This window comes from Centruroides sculpturatus, unplaced genomic scaffold, assembly GCF_000671375.1.
Source record: "Centruroides sculpturatus isolate CEXI.00-Female unplaced genomic scaffold, Cexi_2.0 scaffold177, whole genome shotgun sequence".
NCBI lineage: Eukaryota > Metazoa > Arthropoda > Arachnida > Scorpiones > Buthidae > Centruroides > Centruroides sculpturatus.
In genome coordinates, this window is record NW_019384358.1 from 68,026 (window position 1) to 83,130 (window position 15,105).

The 15,105-nt window shown below is 29.4% G+C and overlaps 1 protein-coding gene across 4 annotated transcripts in view; it reads right to left on the bottom strand.

The window, feature by feature from the left end:
- Positions 1–500: 500 nt before the first annotated feature.
- The window catches only part of LOC111640237, a 31,631-nt gene continuing 17,026 nt past the window's right edge, over positions 501–15,105 (bottom strand). For 2 of the 4 annotated variants that reach the window (XM_023386256.1, XM_023386245.1), the window contains 5 exons: positions 6,517–6,670; positions 5,227–5,408; positions 4,783–5,080; positions 4,380–4,612; positions 501–1,050 (listed from right to left, as the gene is read on the bottom strand). In XM_023386256.1, coding sequence (XP_023242024.1) covers positions 631–1,050; positions 4,380–4,612; positions 4,783–5,080; positions 5,227–5,408; positions 6,517–6,670 — 1,287 coding nt within the window. In that variant the 3' untranslated portion in view covers positions 501–630. The remainder of the gene's footprint in view (positions 1,051–4,379; positions 4,613–4,782; positions 5,081–5,226; positions 5,409–6,516; positions 6,671–15,105) is intronic. The other 2 variants (XM_023386250.1, XM_023386238.1) reach the window with 2 other exon arrangements.

Genomic DNA, 15,105 nt, shown 5'->3' on the forward strand with positions numbered 1-15,105 from the left:
AGAACGGAACGTATCTACTGTCTTATAGGGGGACCTACTGTATAATCGACAAACCTAAACATACACATTTTATTTTAGGATCAAATGCATTAAAATAATCAATAGAAGGTTATTCACTTCGTAACTTTATAGAAATAAATATCTAGAAAATTCTCAATATAACAGATATAATTTTTATTTACACATTTTATTTTTACTTTCTCCAGTTTGCAATATATTTAATGAAAGTATTATTTTCAAGAAAAATTGATATAAGAGAATAAAATACTTCTAAACTTTCCAGAATGGTTAAAAAAAACAAAAGCATGCTTATGTATAGGCTAAATGGAGAATTTTCAGGTTTGTTTTGGAATGATTGATTCTGGATTTACCTGATTACTTTCCATTCTTAAGCCTGATGTTTATTAATTAATGAATGTACAGTACCATGCTCATAATGTAGATTGTTAATTTTTTTAAATTAAAATAAACTTGAGAAAGTATTCAAAAGAATCGGAATCGGGAGAAATTTTGGTATTGTCTCATCGTTAATTAAAACTGTTCATTGGTGCATTGATTGTGCCTAAGATTGATGCATACTGAAATGTAGCATTTATCTTTATATACTTATAAAATAATAATAATTTACTTTTACATAACACTATAAAAAAAATTCACAAGAAATATAAATAAATTTAACATTACCTGACACATCACAGAAATTCCAGAATTATTTTGTGAATGAAACACTTTAATCAATGCTTCCCCGTCGTCTTCATTTGTTCCCAACACAAATACATTTTTTTTCTGAAGTCCATCTCTACATCTAAATCTTCCTCGCATAAGTGAAACTGTATCCCACTCTTTATATTTCATTTTTACAACGGATTTACCCAAAACATTGTCTTCGTATGAAAGTTTGTATGAAAGTATGTCTAAGTTTGAACAAAAACTTAAAACTTTTCCACCTGAATGAACAAAGGCACTAAAACACTTATTCACCTTTTCATTTAATTCATCACAGGATACTATTAACAGTTCTGTATTATCTCTCCAAACAATTTGATTCACCTGTAATTAAAAAGAAAATTTAAAACTTTTTAGTTGGATATTTAACAAATTTTTAAAAAAATACGTAAAATTTTATAATTATTTTAGACCTTTAATCAATGTTAAACTTCTATATTCTATAAGAAGCATTCAGCTTACAGAATGCACCCAATTTTCAGTTGCATCTAATGCAGAAACTAAATCTGTTTGGAGGAAAAATAATACAGCTTAAGATCTATCTTAAACTGTAATATTTTCTCTTAAAAAAAAATCACAAAGAATGTGACACATCCAATATAAATGCATCTTTAAGGTGAAAAATCCAGTAATTTTTGATTTGGTTTAATCGTTCAATCTGTTTTAAGGGATATTAGGCTAGTGGTCTTAAAAGTGCTTAAAGCATCCCTACTTATGAAGTCTATATTATATACAAACTATTTTTTAATATGAACAACAAATCATTACACATCCTTCAACATAGTCACCAAAAATATTCCAACATTTTTCATTACATGCAATGACCTTTACTCTAACAGCATAAAATTCATGTCCCTAGTAATTTAATCACTCGGTGACTGCATAATTCACTTCATTTGATGTGAAACAATATACATTTAACTGATATAAGTTTGTCAGTTTTGCTCTTTAATGATGATGTCTGCTGAAGAGCAGAAAATAATACAGCAAATTCGTTAAGAGATTCTCAATCATCTCTCATATAATTCATATATGGTCCAAATTGAAATATCTGGTCCTCTTCAAATTGAAAGACCACTTGAATAGGTATCACTGACATCAAATAAAAAGTTAAAACATACAATCATTTCATTGTTTTCCCCAGAAATGTTAATTAACTGAGTGGAATGAACTAGCAGTCAGGTGGACTAAACAAAATATTGCACAGTCTTATAAAATATTGTTATTTGCAAATACAACCCATTTCTCTAAAAATAAAGTTAGAATCTGATGCCTTCTAACTTTCTGATAATTCTTCCACCCATCTATTCTGTTCTATTCACAGTATTTCTGCCTTGATGTTTCTCTCCTCTATCATTTTTTCATTTAACTTCCCAGCTCTTTCTTTCTCATTTTTTGTGGTTTGTGTTCCTGGTTATCCTTTCTGAGATTTTGGCATTCCATCAGATTCCATGCATGATTATATTGAAATGCATTTGAAATAATGCAAATGATAATTAATTAACCACATAAGCAAAGTTTCTGTGGTTAATTAATGAACTATTGTTGATTTGATGTTTTAACTCATCACACTTAGTTTCTTCTTAAAATAAACCAGAAAACTATACTTTTTAGTTAACTTTAACTGTTCACTGACAGATGATGTAATTTTGTGTCTTGTGACCTTCATTACAATGTGCTGGTGCAGTTTTGTATCATCTGTGTGCTGAATTTTTTTGGTAAATGAAGTGCACATTTTTTTTTGGATGCTATTTATTATTGTCTGGAAGTGTAAAAAAACATTTTTGAAAGTATATTTTAATGTTTACTTTCTTAGTTTTCCAGGAAATAAGTAATGAAAAATCAAGTAATGAGTTGCTTAACTTTCCTAGCAACATTTGGTGGCATCATCTGTTATGATATTTTATTAAGAAATTTCTTATATCTTTAACTCTTATAAAATAGCAGAAAGCTTAATTTTGAGGGTGAGGATAAGTTTTATGAAAAATTGTAAATACTAATAACAAATAAAATTGTCATTAAGTCTGACTCTACTGGAGATATGACATATGATCCCCTTTATCTCCTCATCCCCTTGACTTTTAAGTGCATTAAACTTCAAACAATGTTTAATACTTTAATTAATTAATTGGTATTTTTATTAACAATGATTCACAGAAATGCAAGTTTCTACCAACTGCGAAGAAACAAACAATCATGATTGAGGGAGTTTATTTTACTCTTTTTTTGTCCTGTGGGCATGTAGGTGAGTAGCCAAGACTAACAACATAAGAGTGACTTATGAATACAATCCCTTGATATTCAGTATCCTTAAAAATTGATAAACACAAGAAAAATTGTCCTAACACCCCAGCAGTATATACCATTCCACTGGAGAACCAGCGTTTCAGCAGAGGACTTCTCTATGTAGAAGCTACTGCAAATAACTTGGAATAAAGGATCAAAGAACATCAATACATGGTAAAGAAAACTATGAACACCACAATCCTAGTGGTCTGTGCCAAACAATAAGGAATACGGGTTTTATGAGATGATGCCAAAATAATTTGACCAGCAATGAGCAATAACAACCTATGATACTTGGAAATGCTAAAGATTTATAAGGTCCATCAGAAAAACACATGCTTCAGTCACATAGTTGTGGACACTTTATTGGCAGCATTGAGATCTATTTACGAGGTTTGACGTAACATTATTCTATTGCTCTACATTAACAATTGCAATATGACACACACACATATATAGGGTTCTTATTCAAATTTTTGTTTTAATTTCCATAACTTTCCCAATCAACTTTGTACAAATTTCTGACCCTTACAGTATGGCATATTGACAAAATAAAACAGTATTTGGCTTCCTACGCAAATGTTTTGCTTCTCCAATGTTTTAATTAGTTATTTTTTCTAATTAACAGTTATATATTTTTTATAATTGTCAAATTATTAAAATTAAAAATAAAATGTTTTATTAAAATTCTGTTATTAATCCACAAACATAAATCTATATAGCTTTGAAAAAAGACAATTATTTTTTATTATTCATTAACAGATTCTATATAATTCATGTACAAAAGTATATATTTATTAAATTTCTCTCTTAATAAATTTCCTGAACACTATAAAATATTAATAAACTGGAAAAAAATCAGAAATTGTTTTGTTATGCAATGAAAATTATTAAAAGAAAAATGATAAATAATACCATTTAAATTATTTATCATTTTGTGTACTTTCTAAATTTTTGGGAAAATTGTGTGTAAACTTGAGAGAAATTTTGGATCCTGAAAATATTCTGCATCCCTTTTTGTAAGTTGTATTGCACCACATTACTTCTTGCTGTCTGCCGACGGCTACACTTAGTCAAGCATATTGTCAGCAAAAAATCAAACAAGACAGCCAAAGAAGCAAATTCCCTTATTTTTTGAGTATTTTTAACAAATTCCCCAACATTCCATGACTTTTTCTGAACATTAATGAAAATCCTTGGACTTTCCCCGATTTTCCAGATATATAGGAATCCTGTATATATTTAGTTACACGTTATCTTTTCTTATTATTAAATGTATAAAATAAAATCTAATTTATTTAAAAAATATTCAAAAATTTGTCAATTGTTCATACATTTTAATAATTTATAATAAATAAAATTTTTACCTGTGTTGGTGTAAGAGAGTATATCGTGTAACAGTTAGGTTTCAAACATAACTGTAGATTGTCTTTTATACTTCTGAATAATGAGGATGGACCAGATTCTTCTTCTCCTGTGTATATAAATATATTTGGCGGCTTGGAAGATGCATCAATTTTAGGAATATTATTTGTTATAAAAATCATTTCATCTAAATCAGGAATGGGCGAAAAAGAACCTTCTGCCATTGCTTCTCCAGCTAGAAAAGTTTAAAATATAAACTAAAATCACATCGATTATAAAAATAAAAAATATCTACAAATTTTAATAGAAATTTTTAAAAAATTATTTAAAAAACAGTACGAAATGTTATACTGAATTGTTAATGTTGGAAGTTATTTTAATCTATAATTTACAAAACATTCTTACCACAATACTCTTCGGCTTCTTCGAATTCATCTATTGAATTATCTAAATTACAATAAATACTATCAACTAACTTCCTAGGACTACTAGACTGACTCGCAGCTTCTCCTTCGTTTGATAACTGACTGCACAATGAGTCTCTATCTCCATTTAGTGAAGTCTCGGAATCACTCAAGGATTCCTCTAACAGAGAAAGGACATTTTCGGCAAGAGATTCATTCGAACCACCGTAAGTATCACAGTATTCTTGTTGTTCGATAACTTCCAGAGGAGGAAAAACTGGAGTATGAAGAAAGTCTTCCTAAATACAAAAAAACAATTACAATTTAAAATGTTAAATGCAATTTTTTAAACATTTACATGTATTGTATTTTTCATTATTATAGTTATGCATTACAATATTTATGTAATAATGACTTTTTTTATTTTAAAAACTATTAACATTACTTCAGCATTTTCTGCTCCTCCTTCTACAAGTAATCGTTCACATAACTCTGGTGTTTGCTCTACTAGTGGAGTAGATGTTGTGCTATCGGTCTGAAGCAAACACGATGACCAAGAAGAAGGTGATGACAGAGGAAAACTGAATGGATGGACAGAATCAATAGGACTACCTTCAACATCCACTGCTGTAAAAATTCAAATGTTATACAGAATACAAATTAAAAAAAAAAAAATTAATTATAAATCTTCAGTTGATTCATATATTAATTAAAAATAAAATCTTAACAAATATGTCTAACTTAAACTAGAGTCCTCTTTTCCCAGATATGTCTTCTTTTTGAACAAAATCTTTGTACAAGAAGGTTTTTATAGATATATAAGTAACAAACAATAAAAAAAAAAATTAAAAAGGTATGTACTTTTGTATTTTCTTGCTTTTTTCGTGGTACAATAAAACTTTTACCTAGAATGCTTCAATGCATTTCTGAGGCTATTATGACTTAAAAAGGGCTGCAAAGAAGAGGGACTATTGGTTGCAGCAACAAGAAATAGTCTTTAGTAATGGATAAAGACTGATTATCTATTCCAGTGGACTCATCTTAAAGCAAACACTGATAAAGAGAATTTTGCTGTTGCCCTGGCAAAATGCCACTGTCACAATGTTAATTTTAATGTGATAAAGCAAACAAAAACTTTAACAAAATTCATTAAACCATAAATTAACTCTAAAACCTCAAGAAATAACCCTACTTCCAGTTACGGTTGCTTTTTACAGTTTTTGATGTAAATGTTGAAAATTAGTACTGGAATAAATGTTCTATTTTGAGTAAAATAGATTTTTTCCTCTTACTAAACAAAGATGAGTTTGATCCTGATTGTAAAACAATTCAAATAATTTTAGTGAACCATTTTACTGTATAGGGGTTAAACTTTAACAATGCCCACTCTTTTAAACAAATGTGGGTCCATGCAAACGTGCTAGTTTGCATATTAACGAGTGCATACAATGATGCAAGGTTTGGCTACTTTGCACCAAATTTGGCTTGTTTTTACTCTTTCAAGCCTAAATTCCAGTTTCTGCTCTATTAAAATCGATAGAACATTAATAAACCTGTGTGTAATCTGGATACGATTTAATTCAAAGACAGTTAAATGTTATATTTAATCTGTTTAAGTGAAAATAGAGTTGCATGAATTGTTTAAAATAATTTTAATTAATTACAAATAATGTGCTAAATACGAAGATAAATTGTATTAAAAATTATAAGAAAATATGGTAAATAAAGCACATACTCATCATTTTATGTATCTCTTTTCCTTCACTCATACATAGTTGATCATTTAAAAATGCAGCACCAAGAAGATTAAGATCTTCTACGGAAGATTTTACTAAAATACCAAACACTTCGTTTGATCTCCAAGCCATTGGGATGCAATATTCTTCTACCTGGAAAGATTAAAATGCTCAGAAATTAAATTCTGTTAATTCAACTACATTAAAAGCATACATTTAGGTTACTATATTTAAAACATATTTACAATTGAATTAGTAAAAAATTCACTTAATTAAAATTTATGTAGTTATTGACAAATTTAATAAGTAACAGCTGCGCTTCTTTCGTAATTAACGTTAAAATACATAAATTTTGTTTCTAAAATATTTAAATCATAAAATTTCCGAAAAATTTATTTAAAGAACAGAACGAATGGTGATGACATTTCTTTTTTAGAATCGAAAATTAAATTACTATTCTGAAAGTGCTTACATGTTAATAAACTAAATTTTGTATGCATTATATATATATGCATTATTTATGCATCTATTATATACAGAGAGGTATATAGTTGTTATTATGGAAAAAATATAGAAGAAAAATATTTTTATGCATAAATTATATCACAAATAAAAAATACAAAACAATAAAAGGATATCAAAACATCTGTATTTTTCAGATTTACAATCGTAAACCTACTTTTGCATCATTCTGTGTAATTTCTACTTTATATAAAAACTTATAAAATGTAAAAATAATAATATACTCAATAATCCTGTAATTATACTCAGGTATAAAGTAATACAATAATCATAACCTATACAGAAGAATGATCATAACCTATAAAGAAGAATGGTAATGAATATTTAAATCATTTTTAATGTAATAACTATTGAATAATTAAATTACAATAGATTAGTATTAAAAATATTTAGATAAAAGAATATTAAGTTCCATAGCTTAGCATTTCCAAACTTCTTGGTAAAGTGGAGCCCTTAAACAAGGAAGAGTTTGTTTTTGCAGAGCCCTCACAACTCATCATTATCCTTTGTTAAAAATTTGTACAGTTGATATAGAAAGAGACACAAGATTCTAATGTTTTATCTTTTATGACAATTTCATTGAATGATTAAATTAAAATAGATATAAAAGTNACCAATCAATATAGTAACTGAGTAGACAAAAAAAGCATACGGTATATGAAACTCGGACAGTTACTGTATTAATCGATATAGAATGCATACTTCTCAGATAATAATTAACATAATTACAGTAATTTAAAATGGTAGCACTTATTTTGAAGACCCTGTATAAAGTATTGTACATGTATCTAACACATGAGATATGCTAAATGAAAATTATTTATGTATACATGTTTAGGTTTAAAAAAGTAGACTTAGGTGATGATGACTAATATTTAGAATGATATAACAAAACATATTTTAACTGTTATTAACTTACCTCATAACCTTTCTTTAGTACAATGCCTTCTATCAAAGAAATTGATACTAAATGTTGGAAAAATGAAATTGTTTGACCTAATTTTGATTTCAAAGGTATTGAAACATGTAGAGTAAATGTAGCACATCCATGTGGACTCAACCATTGGTTTTTTCCTCTCCCTAAAAAAAAAATAAAAAATAATTGAATTCTTTTATTACAGAATAACATTTGACATGTGAAATTATTAAAACAATTTAGCTTTAATTTTGGCAATTTTAATTATTTAATTCAAATATTTTGTTCCAACAAAAGAATTTCAGTTTTATATTGCTCTAAAGTATTGAATAGATGATTCTAAGCTGATGATGGATGGATAGTTAACCAAAAGCATTCCTGAAATAAACAATGATTTCACTTATTTATTGCTACAGCATTTAATTTTTAATTCAATATGTCACTAAAAAATTTTGAGTTTATATCCCTGCAATGACCAAACTTTGACTTGAGAGCCACATGTGACTCTTTTAGACCCTTACTGTAGCTCACGTATAGTTATACAACATTATATATGTGTAACCAGCAGTTTCAAGTTTGTAAAAAGAAATTGTATAATTATAGAAGTGACGTAATAAGGGTATGGAAGAGTCACATGTGGCTTACAAGCTGCAGTTTGGCTACTGTGGTCATATCCCATCTGTGGATCAAGCATTTATTATGTTGGATTCTTTAATTTCTTTGTTTGAGAAGATTTCATTCTTTATTTTTATATAGAACTAGCAGACCCGCCACGCGTTGTTTGGCTCAAAATGTATCTATTATAAATGTATAACACTTTCCTGGAGGAGGGGAATTTTTCGAAAAATCCCTTCTTAGTGTACATTCTCTTGACGTACCCTATTAAAACGCAATCAAAAACGCAAAAAACCAAATCTGAAATAGTATAAATAGAAGCAGAGTTCTTTACTGTAAGCCTTAATCCTGTCCATCTCCCCCCAGTGCGGGAAATTTCGACACGTATATTATATAAAAACATGTGCACATTCGAATGCCGCGTTGTGTCAAAATTTCAAAGGAATCAGTAGGAACAAACGAACATTACATTTTTATTTATATAAATAGATGGAAAATGATCTTCTTTAGTTCATTTTCACAGAAAAGCACAATGCCTCACAGAAAAGCAAACTTAGGGCGTTGTACTCGTAGCACCATCTGTTGGACATAAAAGCCTTAACCTAGATTATATATTTTAATTTATATGAATGTTTAACAGAATAATATACAGCCTATGTCCACCCTGAGGTTCCATTCTAAATATTGGTGAAAGAATTTTTGAAATCGGATGAGTAGTTTCGGAAATTACTTGCTGCAAACAAACTTACATACATACTTACAAACATTACCTCTTTATAATATTAGTATAGATTTACAATTTGATTTTCATTATTTTAAAATAAACAACAGTAAAATTGTAAATTCCAACCATCCAATTGCACAAGAAACTTTGAACCAAAGGTTCAAATATGCTTGTGCAATCAAGCTGTAGAATCCTGAAATCCTTACTAGTCTGGACATCCCTAACAGGTTCCTTAATTCTTGTAATTTAACATAACTTTTACAACAAACGTTTAGTTGGGTACAACTAATAAATGCTTATTGTGTAACAAAAAGATTTAAAATTATAAAACATCTATTTATACCTCTTCCTTCAGTTTGATTATTACTAATAGCAATGCAGCCTTCAAAATCATTCAACCTGTAAAAAATAAAACAAAATATATAAAATAACGTACATAAAAACAAAAACAAAGTGTATATTTCAGTATAAATTTCATAAAAATTATTAAATTCTAATTAAAGTTTGTGAAAAAAAATTAATGCTCACCCCTTCAGAATGGGCATAGTCGATGGAACAACATCAATAAATAACAGAATTCTGCCCAATATTTTCGTTTTTAAATTCGAATAAAAAGTTTCCACATCAAAAGGCACTTCAGCTGAAGAATTACATATCACAGGCAAAATATTTTTAGTTGTACAAAGTTCGCCTACAGAATTTTCATTGACGTTAAACTGTAGTTTCACATCACCAGATTTAAGCTCGTTGTTGACGAGTTTGGATTTCACAATGGACATAAAATCTTCAAAAAAAGACTAACAAAAAGAAAAATAATTTGATAAATAAATGATCGTTGTCATTGATATTATTAAAACTAACTTCAATACCTTAGTAATATTCTAAATTACATATATTACTGGCTATAATGCAGAAGTATCCTAATGTAAAACTGAATCCATATTTTGTGGTCCATATTATTGGTGCAAAATATAAATACAAAGCCTTTACAAGATACCAAGGCAAGAGCACTAACCACAGAGTAATTCTTTTAAGTCCCTGTAAGTGTGGCTCCACAAGAACGTATGACTTTTGCATTTAGGGGGCCATATCTGAAGCTGCAAAGTGGAAAGAAGCACAAGGAATTGGGCAAGGCTCCAAGTTAGTCTTGGTGAGGTCGAAAATCGGCCAGCTCATCATGCCACTGATTTGTGGGATTGTCAAGTCTGGCTTCCCGAGCCACCAAATTCCACACGAATTCTACTTTTGTCCGATCACCTCATACAAGAAGTGGAAGGACAATCGAATTTAATTAGCATGGTTACTATGTAATGTGTGGCTTGGTCCCTCTTACAAAGGAACTGTCAAAATATCTTTTAATAAATATTAATAAAATTTAGTTAATAATTACATTAAAAGTATACAAACTCTATATTACATTTGTAATATTCACTAAAAGTGTTAATTAGAGTTAATAGCAATCAAATGTTGTACTATTTTATATTAGTTTAATACAAATATGCAAATTTTTAGTAGTGAAAGGGTTGTGGAGGAAGACACAACCCTCTAAACTACTTTTAAACTGCAATTTTGACAGATAATCACACTTTGATTTGCTTATACCCTCTATGTTAAGCTGGCATATCCACATGGTGGTGCCAAGTACTCAGGAATGTGGCCCCGAGCTCCTAAAACAGCTGCCAGAAAAACTGTTTTTGAAAGTTTGTGGTGTCATGTGTGAGTAGCCAGGAGATCTTTTCAGATAGACTGGCTGCCAGAATACTGTTGCTCCTTTAGCACCACCCAGGGGTCACGTGTAGGGTACTTTATAGTTAAACCTGTGGACATGAGCAACACCGACCCCCATTACTCTTAAAAAATTGCCAGGACAAATTTAGATTTACAAAAAATATATTTCTTAGTAGACTATATATACTGGATGAGTCTATTTTATTCAGTCCTTTCACACGACTATGTTAACTTTTTTGCATTGGATGGCGGACCAGTAGCCTACAATAAAAGGTCGACTTTGCCATGAAATCGTTATTAATAACCCTCAACAGCGTGTGAAAGGAGCGAATAAAATAGACTCATCCAGAGCACTTATGTAGTTTAAGTTTGAAAGGTTTTCATCCATAAAATGAATTGATTCTAGACTAATTTGACTGAAACATTTGCAAAACACGTATAATTCATTGAAAATGGTCAAAATAAAATATGCTATAAACAAAAAATTTTCAGAATACTTACCGAGTGTGCACCGTCCGAAGACGCCATTGCTTAAGCTTGTTTTCGTCGCAGAGTGGCACATCGGACGGCAGACGTGTACAAAGCGCGTGATGTGACATTTGTCGGTGCTATTCGGTCACGTGACTACTCATCGCTGACGTGTTTCCTGATAACTTATTCTTTTTACAAAGAATTCACAGAACTTTGGAGATATCGTGTGATAGATCATTTAAAACTGCATGTGGCGCATCTGTTATGATATTTTCTTTAAGAAAAAAGCTTTTTATATTATTAATTACGGCGAAACTCCATTAATGGACACTCTAAATAAATTATAGGTCCTGACGGTGTATGCTATTCAGAGGTCATACTGCATTATAAATTGGCAAAATGCTTAATTTTTTTTATTTTTTAAGTTTTATTTATACAATTTACAGGGCTATTTTGAATTATCCATGCTTTCCGTGAACTAATTAGCACAGAAAATCAGAAAGTTTGGTGTACTTACTTATTTAACTACCCAACCAAAAGCGTAAGGTGGAGTGTCATTGAACAAAGTCCGAATTATTTAACACAAAAATGTGCATTAACATTATTTATGCATTTTACTATTGGTGTTTAGTGTCAAGGGTTTACAAAATGTACAAGATTTAATAGCAAAGATATTAAAATAAGTGGTAAACGTCAACCACGCAACTGCCTGGTATTAAAGTGTGTGCTGTATGCAATCATATGACAAGTCTTGAGGTATCATACTCTGCACATTTTAAGTGATAAATAATAATAGAATAAATACAGTGCCTACCTTTTCTCTGGCATATAAATAGCAGGGAGTTAACTGAAGCGACGACGCTTCCGGATCACAATTCATCTTCAAATGTTCCGAAAGAATATCACGAAGTATAGAAATCCTCAACATGTTGTCGTCCTTCAGATGCAAAAAAGTCGGAGTATCATCGGTTATCAGAGCCGGATCCACCTCTAAATGAACCTAACCGGAAAATTAAATTATTATGATTATTTGACCATTTTTAAATATTTAAAATCCCCTGAAACAGCCGGCCACATACACTCCTTCCTAATTCTGCGTGAGTTGCAACTACATTAAAAATGTGCCAGTTGCAAGCGTGCGGCCAATGAATGGATGTCTTTGCATTTACATCACACTGACTATTTAAAAATGTCCGGAAACAGACACGCCCACAGATACAATGACTGGATACGGCCATGACGGGCCATTTCTGATTGATTTACGTGTGTTGAAAGTCATGTATATTTATTAGTGTTGTAATGAATATTCGGTTACTATTCGGTATTTGGCCTATTCTTCGCTATTCGGCCGAATACCGAATATTTAATCACTATTCGGCCGAATACCGAATATTTAATCACTATTCGGCCGAATACCGAATACCTAAAAACAGGAGTAAGAAATAACAAAAACACAGTAAATTAATCATTTTGGTATTTAGATTTAATGTTATCGAGTTAGTGTTATTTGTTTATATTTATTTATAACTTGTAACATGCACAAAATTAAAAAAATAATAATATTAGTCACATGTATTCACAATTTATAATTACAAAGATCAGCACACGTACACACCTTATTCATTCGAGAATCGTCGCACACATCTGAGGGTCTGACCCTGCCTATTTTTTTTTTAAGCGCTCGTCTTTGCTCTTTCCTTTCTCTTTCCTCCATCTCTATAGTAGGCCTACGCATACATCATAATATGCGCTCACGATACTTTCGATTCGTCACTTTTCCGTCGTAGTTTTTCCATTTTATAATTAATTTATAAAATAGAATGTTTGCTTATGAAATATGATTTTCAAACATCTTATTTATAAAAAAAAAACTGTTTGTAATCCTAACCTTTTTGAAGTTTATTTTAAGAATTTGATCTGGAATACATCAATATTATATTTTTAATGCATTATTTTCAAAACTTTCTCTAACGGAAATAAATAAAAGATAATCAGTTGTGGTCTTTGGGGAAGTAAAAGATGTCATCTTCACGTGATTATCAAAACCATCTGGTATTCCATTCCATTTTCACATGGAATATGAACAGACTCATATTTTGTAATAGATTTTCAACTTTTTAAAAATCATTAATCGTACCTAATAATGCTTTTTCTGACTAATTATCTTTTAAAAATGCTTTAAATATTTTTAAAAATTAATAAAAAAAAAAAAAAACACACACACTGAAATAAAGTTGTATTTATTCACTTTGATATCACAGAAACTTATGGGATATAATTTTTAAAAATATTATTGCATTGAAATTCTGTTGAATAACATGGCTAAACAGTTAGTTCATTCCATACTTTTAATAAGAATTATGATGGCAACACAGTTTTTTTCTGTTACACTTTTCAGAATCAATGAATCCTTTTTATTAATGGTGTTTTTAGAAAGGAAATATTGAATACATTTTAAAAATAATATTTTAAACTAGAACTGCTCAATAATTTTACTTACCAAAATATTGCTATTGAAATATTTTAGAATAAAGTATACATGCAAAAAAATAAGAAAATTTCAATATAGAAACAAACCTATAACTTTATCTTAAATTAGAATTTTGATTTTTCACGTATGCATGTAAAGTTTAAATTTACAAAATTAAAATATATTAATATTTTTTCAAGTATAAAATATGAATGAATGATCTTAAATTGCATACTTAAATTCTACATTGTAATACAAGATGTATTACAAATACTAATTATAAAAAAATTTTTTTAAATATCTTACATTCATAAAAACAAATGTAAATTTTTTAAAAAAAATATAATAATTTATAGTATTAGTGTAAATTATTAACATTATAAATAAATTTATTAACTTTTATTATTATAACATAAATTAGAATTAAATAGAACTTTCAGTTTGAGTTGTATCAAAAGAAAAGAAAAGAAATAAATATAAAAATTAAAATCTTCAAATTAAATGTGTACTTGATCTAAAATTTTACACATCAGAATACAGTAGATCCCCCTATAAAACCGTTTCCTATAGTTATGATTCCTATAAAAATTGTGGCAGTATCCGTAAACAACGGTAAAAATAACTCCTATAATACGTAAAACGTCATCGGGCAGCCGAACTACTTTCCCGCCGTCCGTAGCGCCACGCTACGGACGTTTAGGCGGATAAATTGAGTTTAGTATCGTCTGTTCATATAATTATATATAAATTAGGTACTGTACATATAATTATATATTAATTATATATAAATTAGGTACTGTATATATAATTATATATTAACTTAATTTATTGTAACTTTATTATAATTAAATATATATTTTTCGCCGTCTAGCGTCACGCTACGGCGAGTTAGGCGACCTATCGTCTGTTTAGTACTGTAATTTTATACATTTCTTGTGAAAGAAACATTTCTTATTTAACGGCCATAAAAATTATTTATATTAATGATGTCTCCAAAGGTCAACGAAGTTTTCGCAGAAAAATAATATCAGAAATCGCGGCCGCAATTTGATGCGCTGTTCCGCGACGAAACCAAGCTTTAGCAACGGGCGTAGTCGAACGGTACACACTCGGTAAGCAATCCTACAATTTTTTGTTTATAA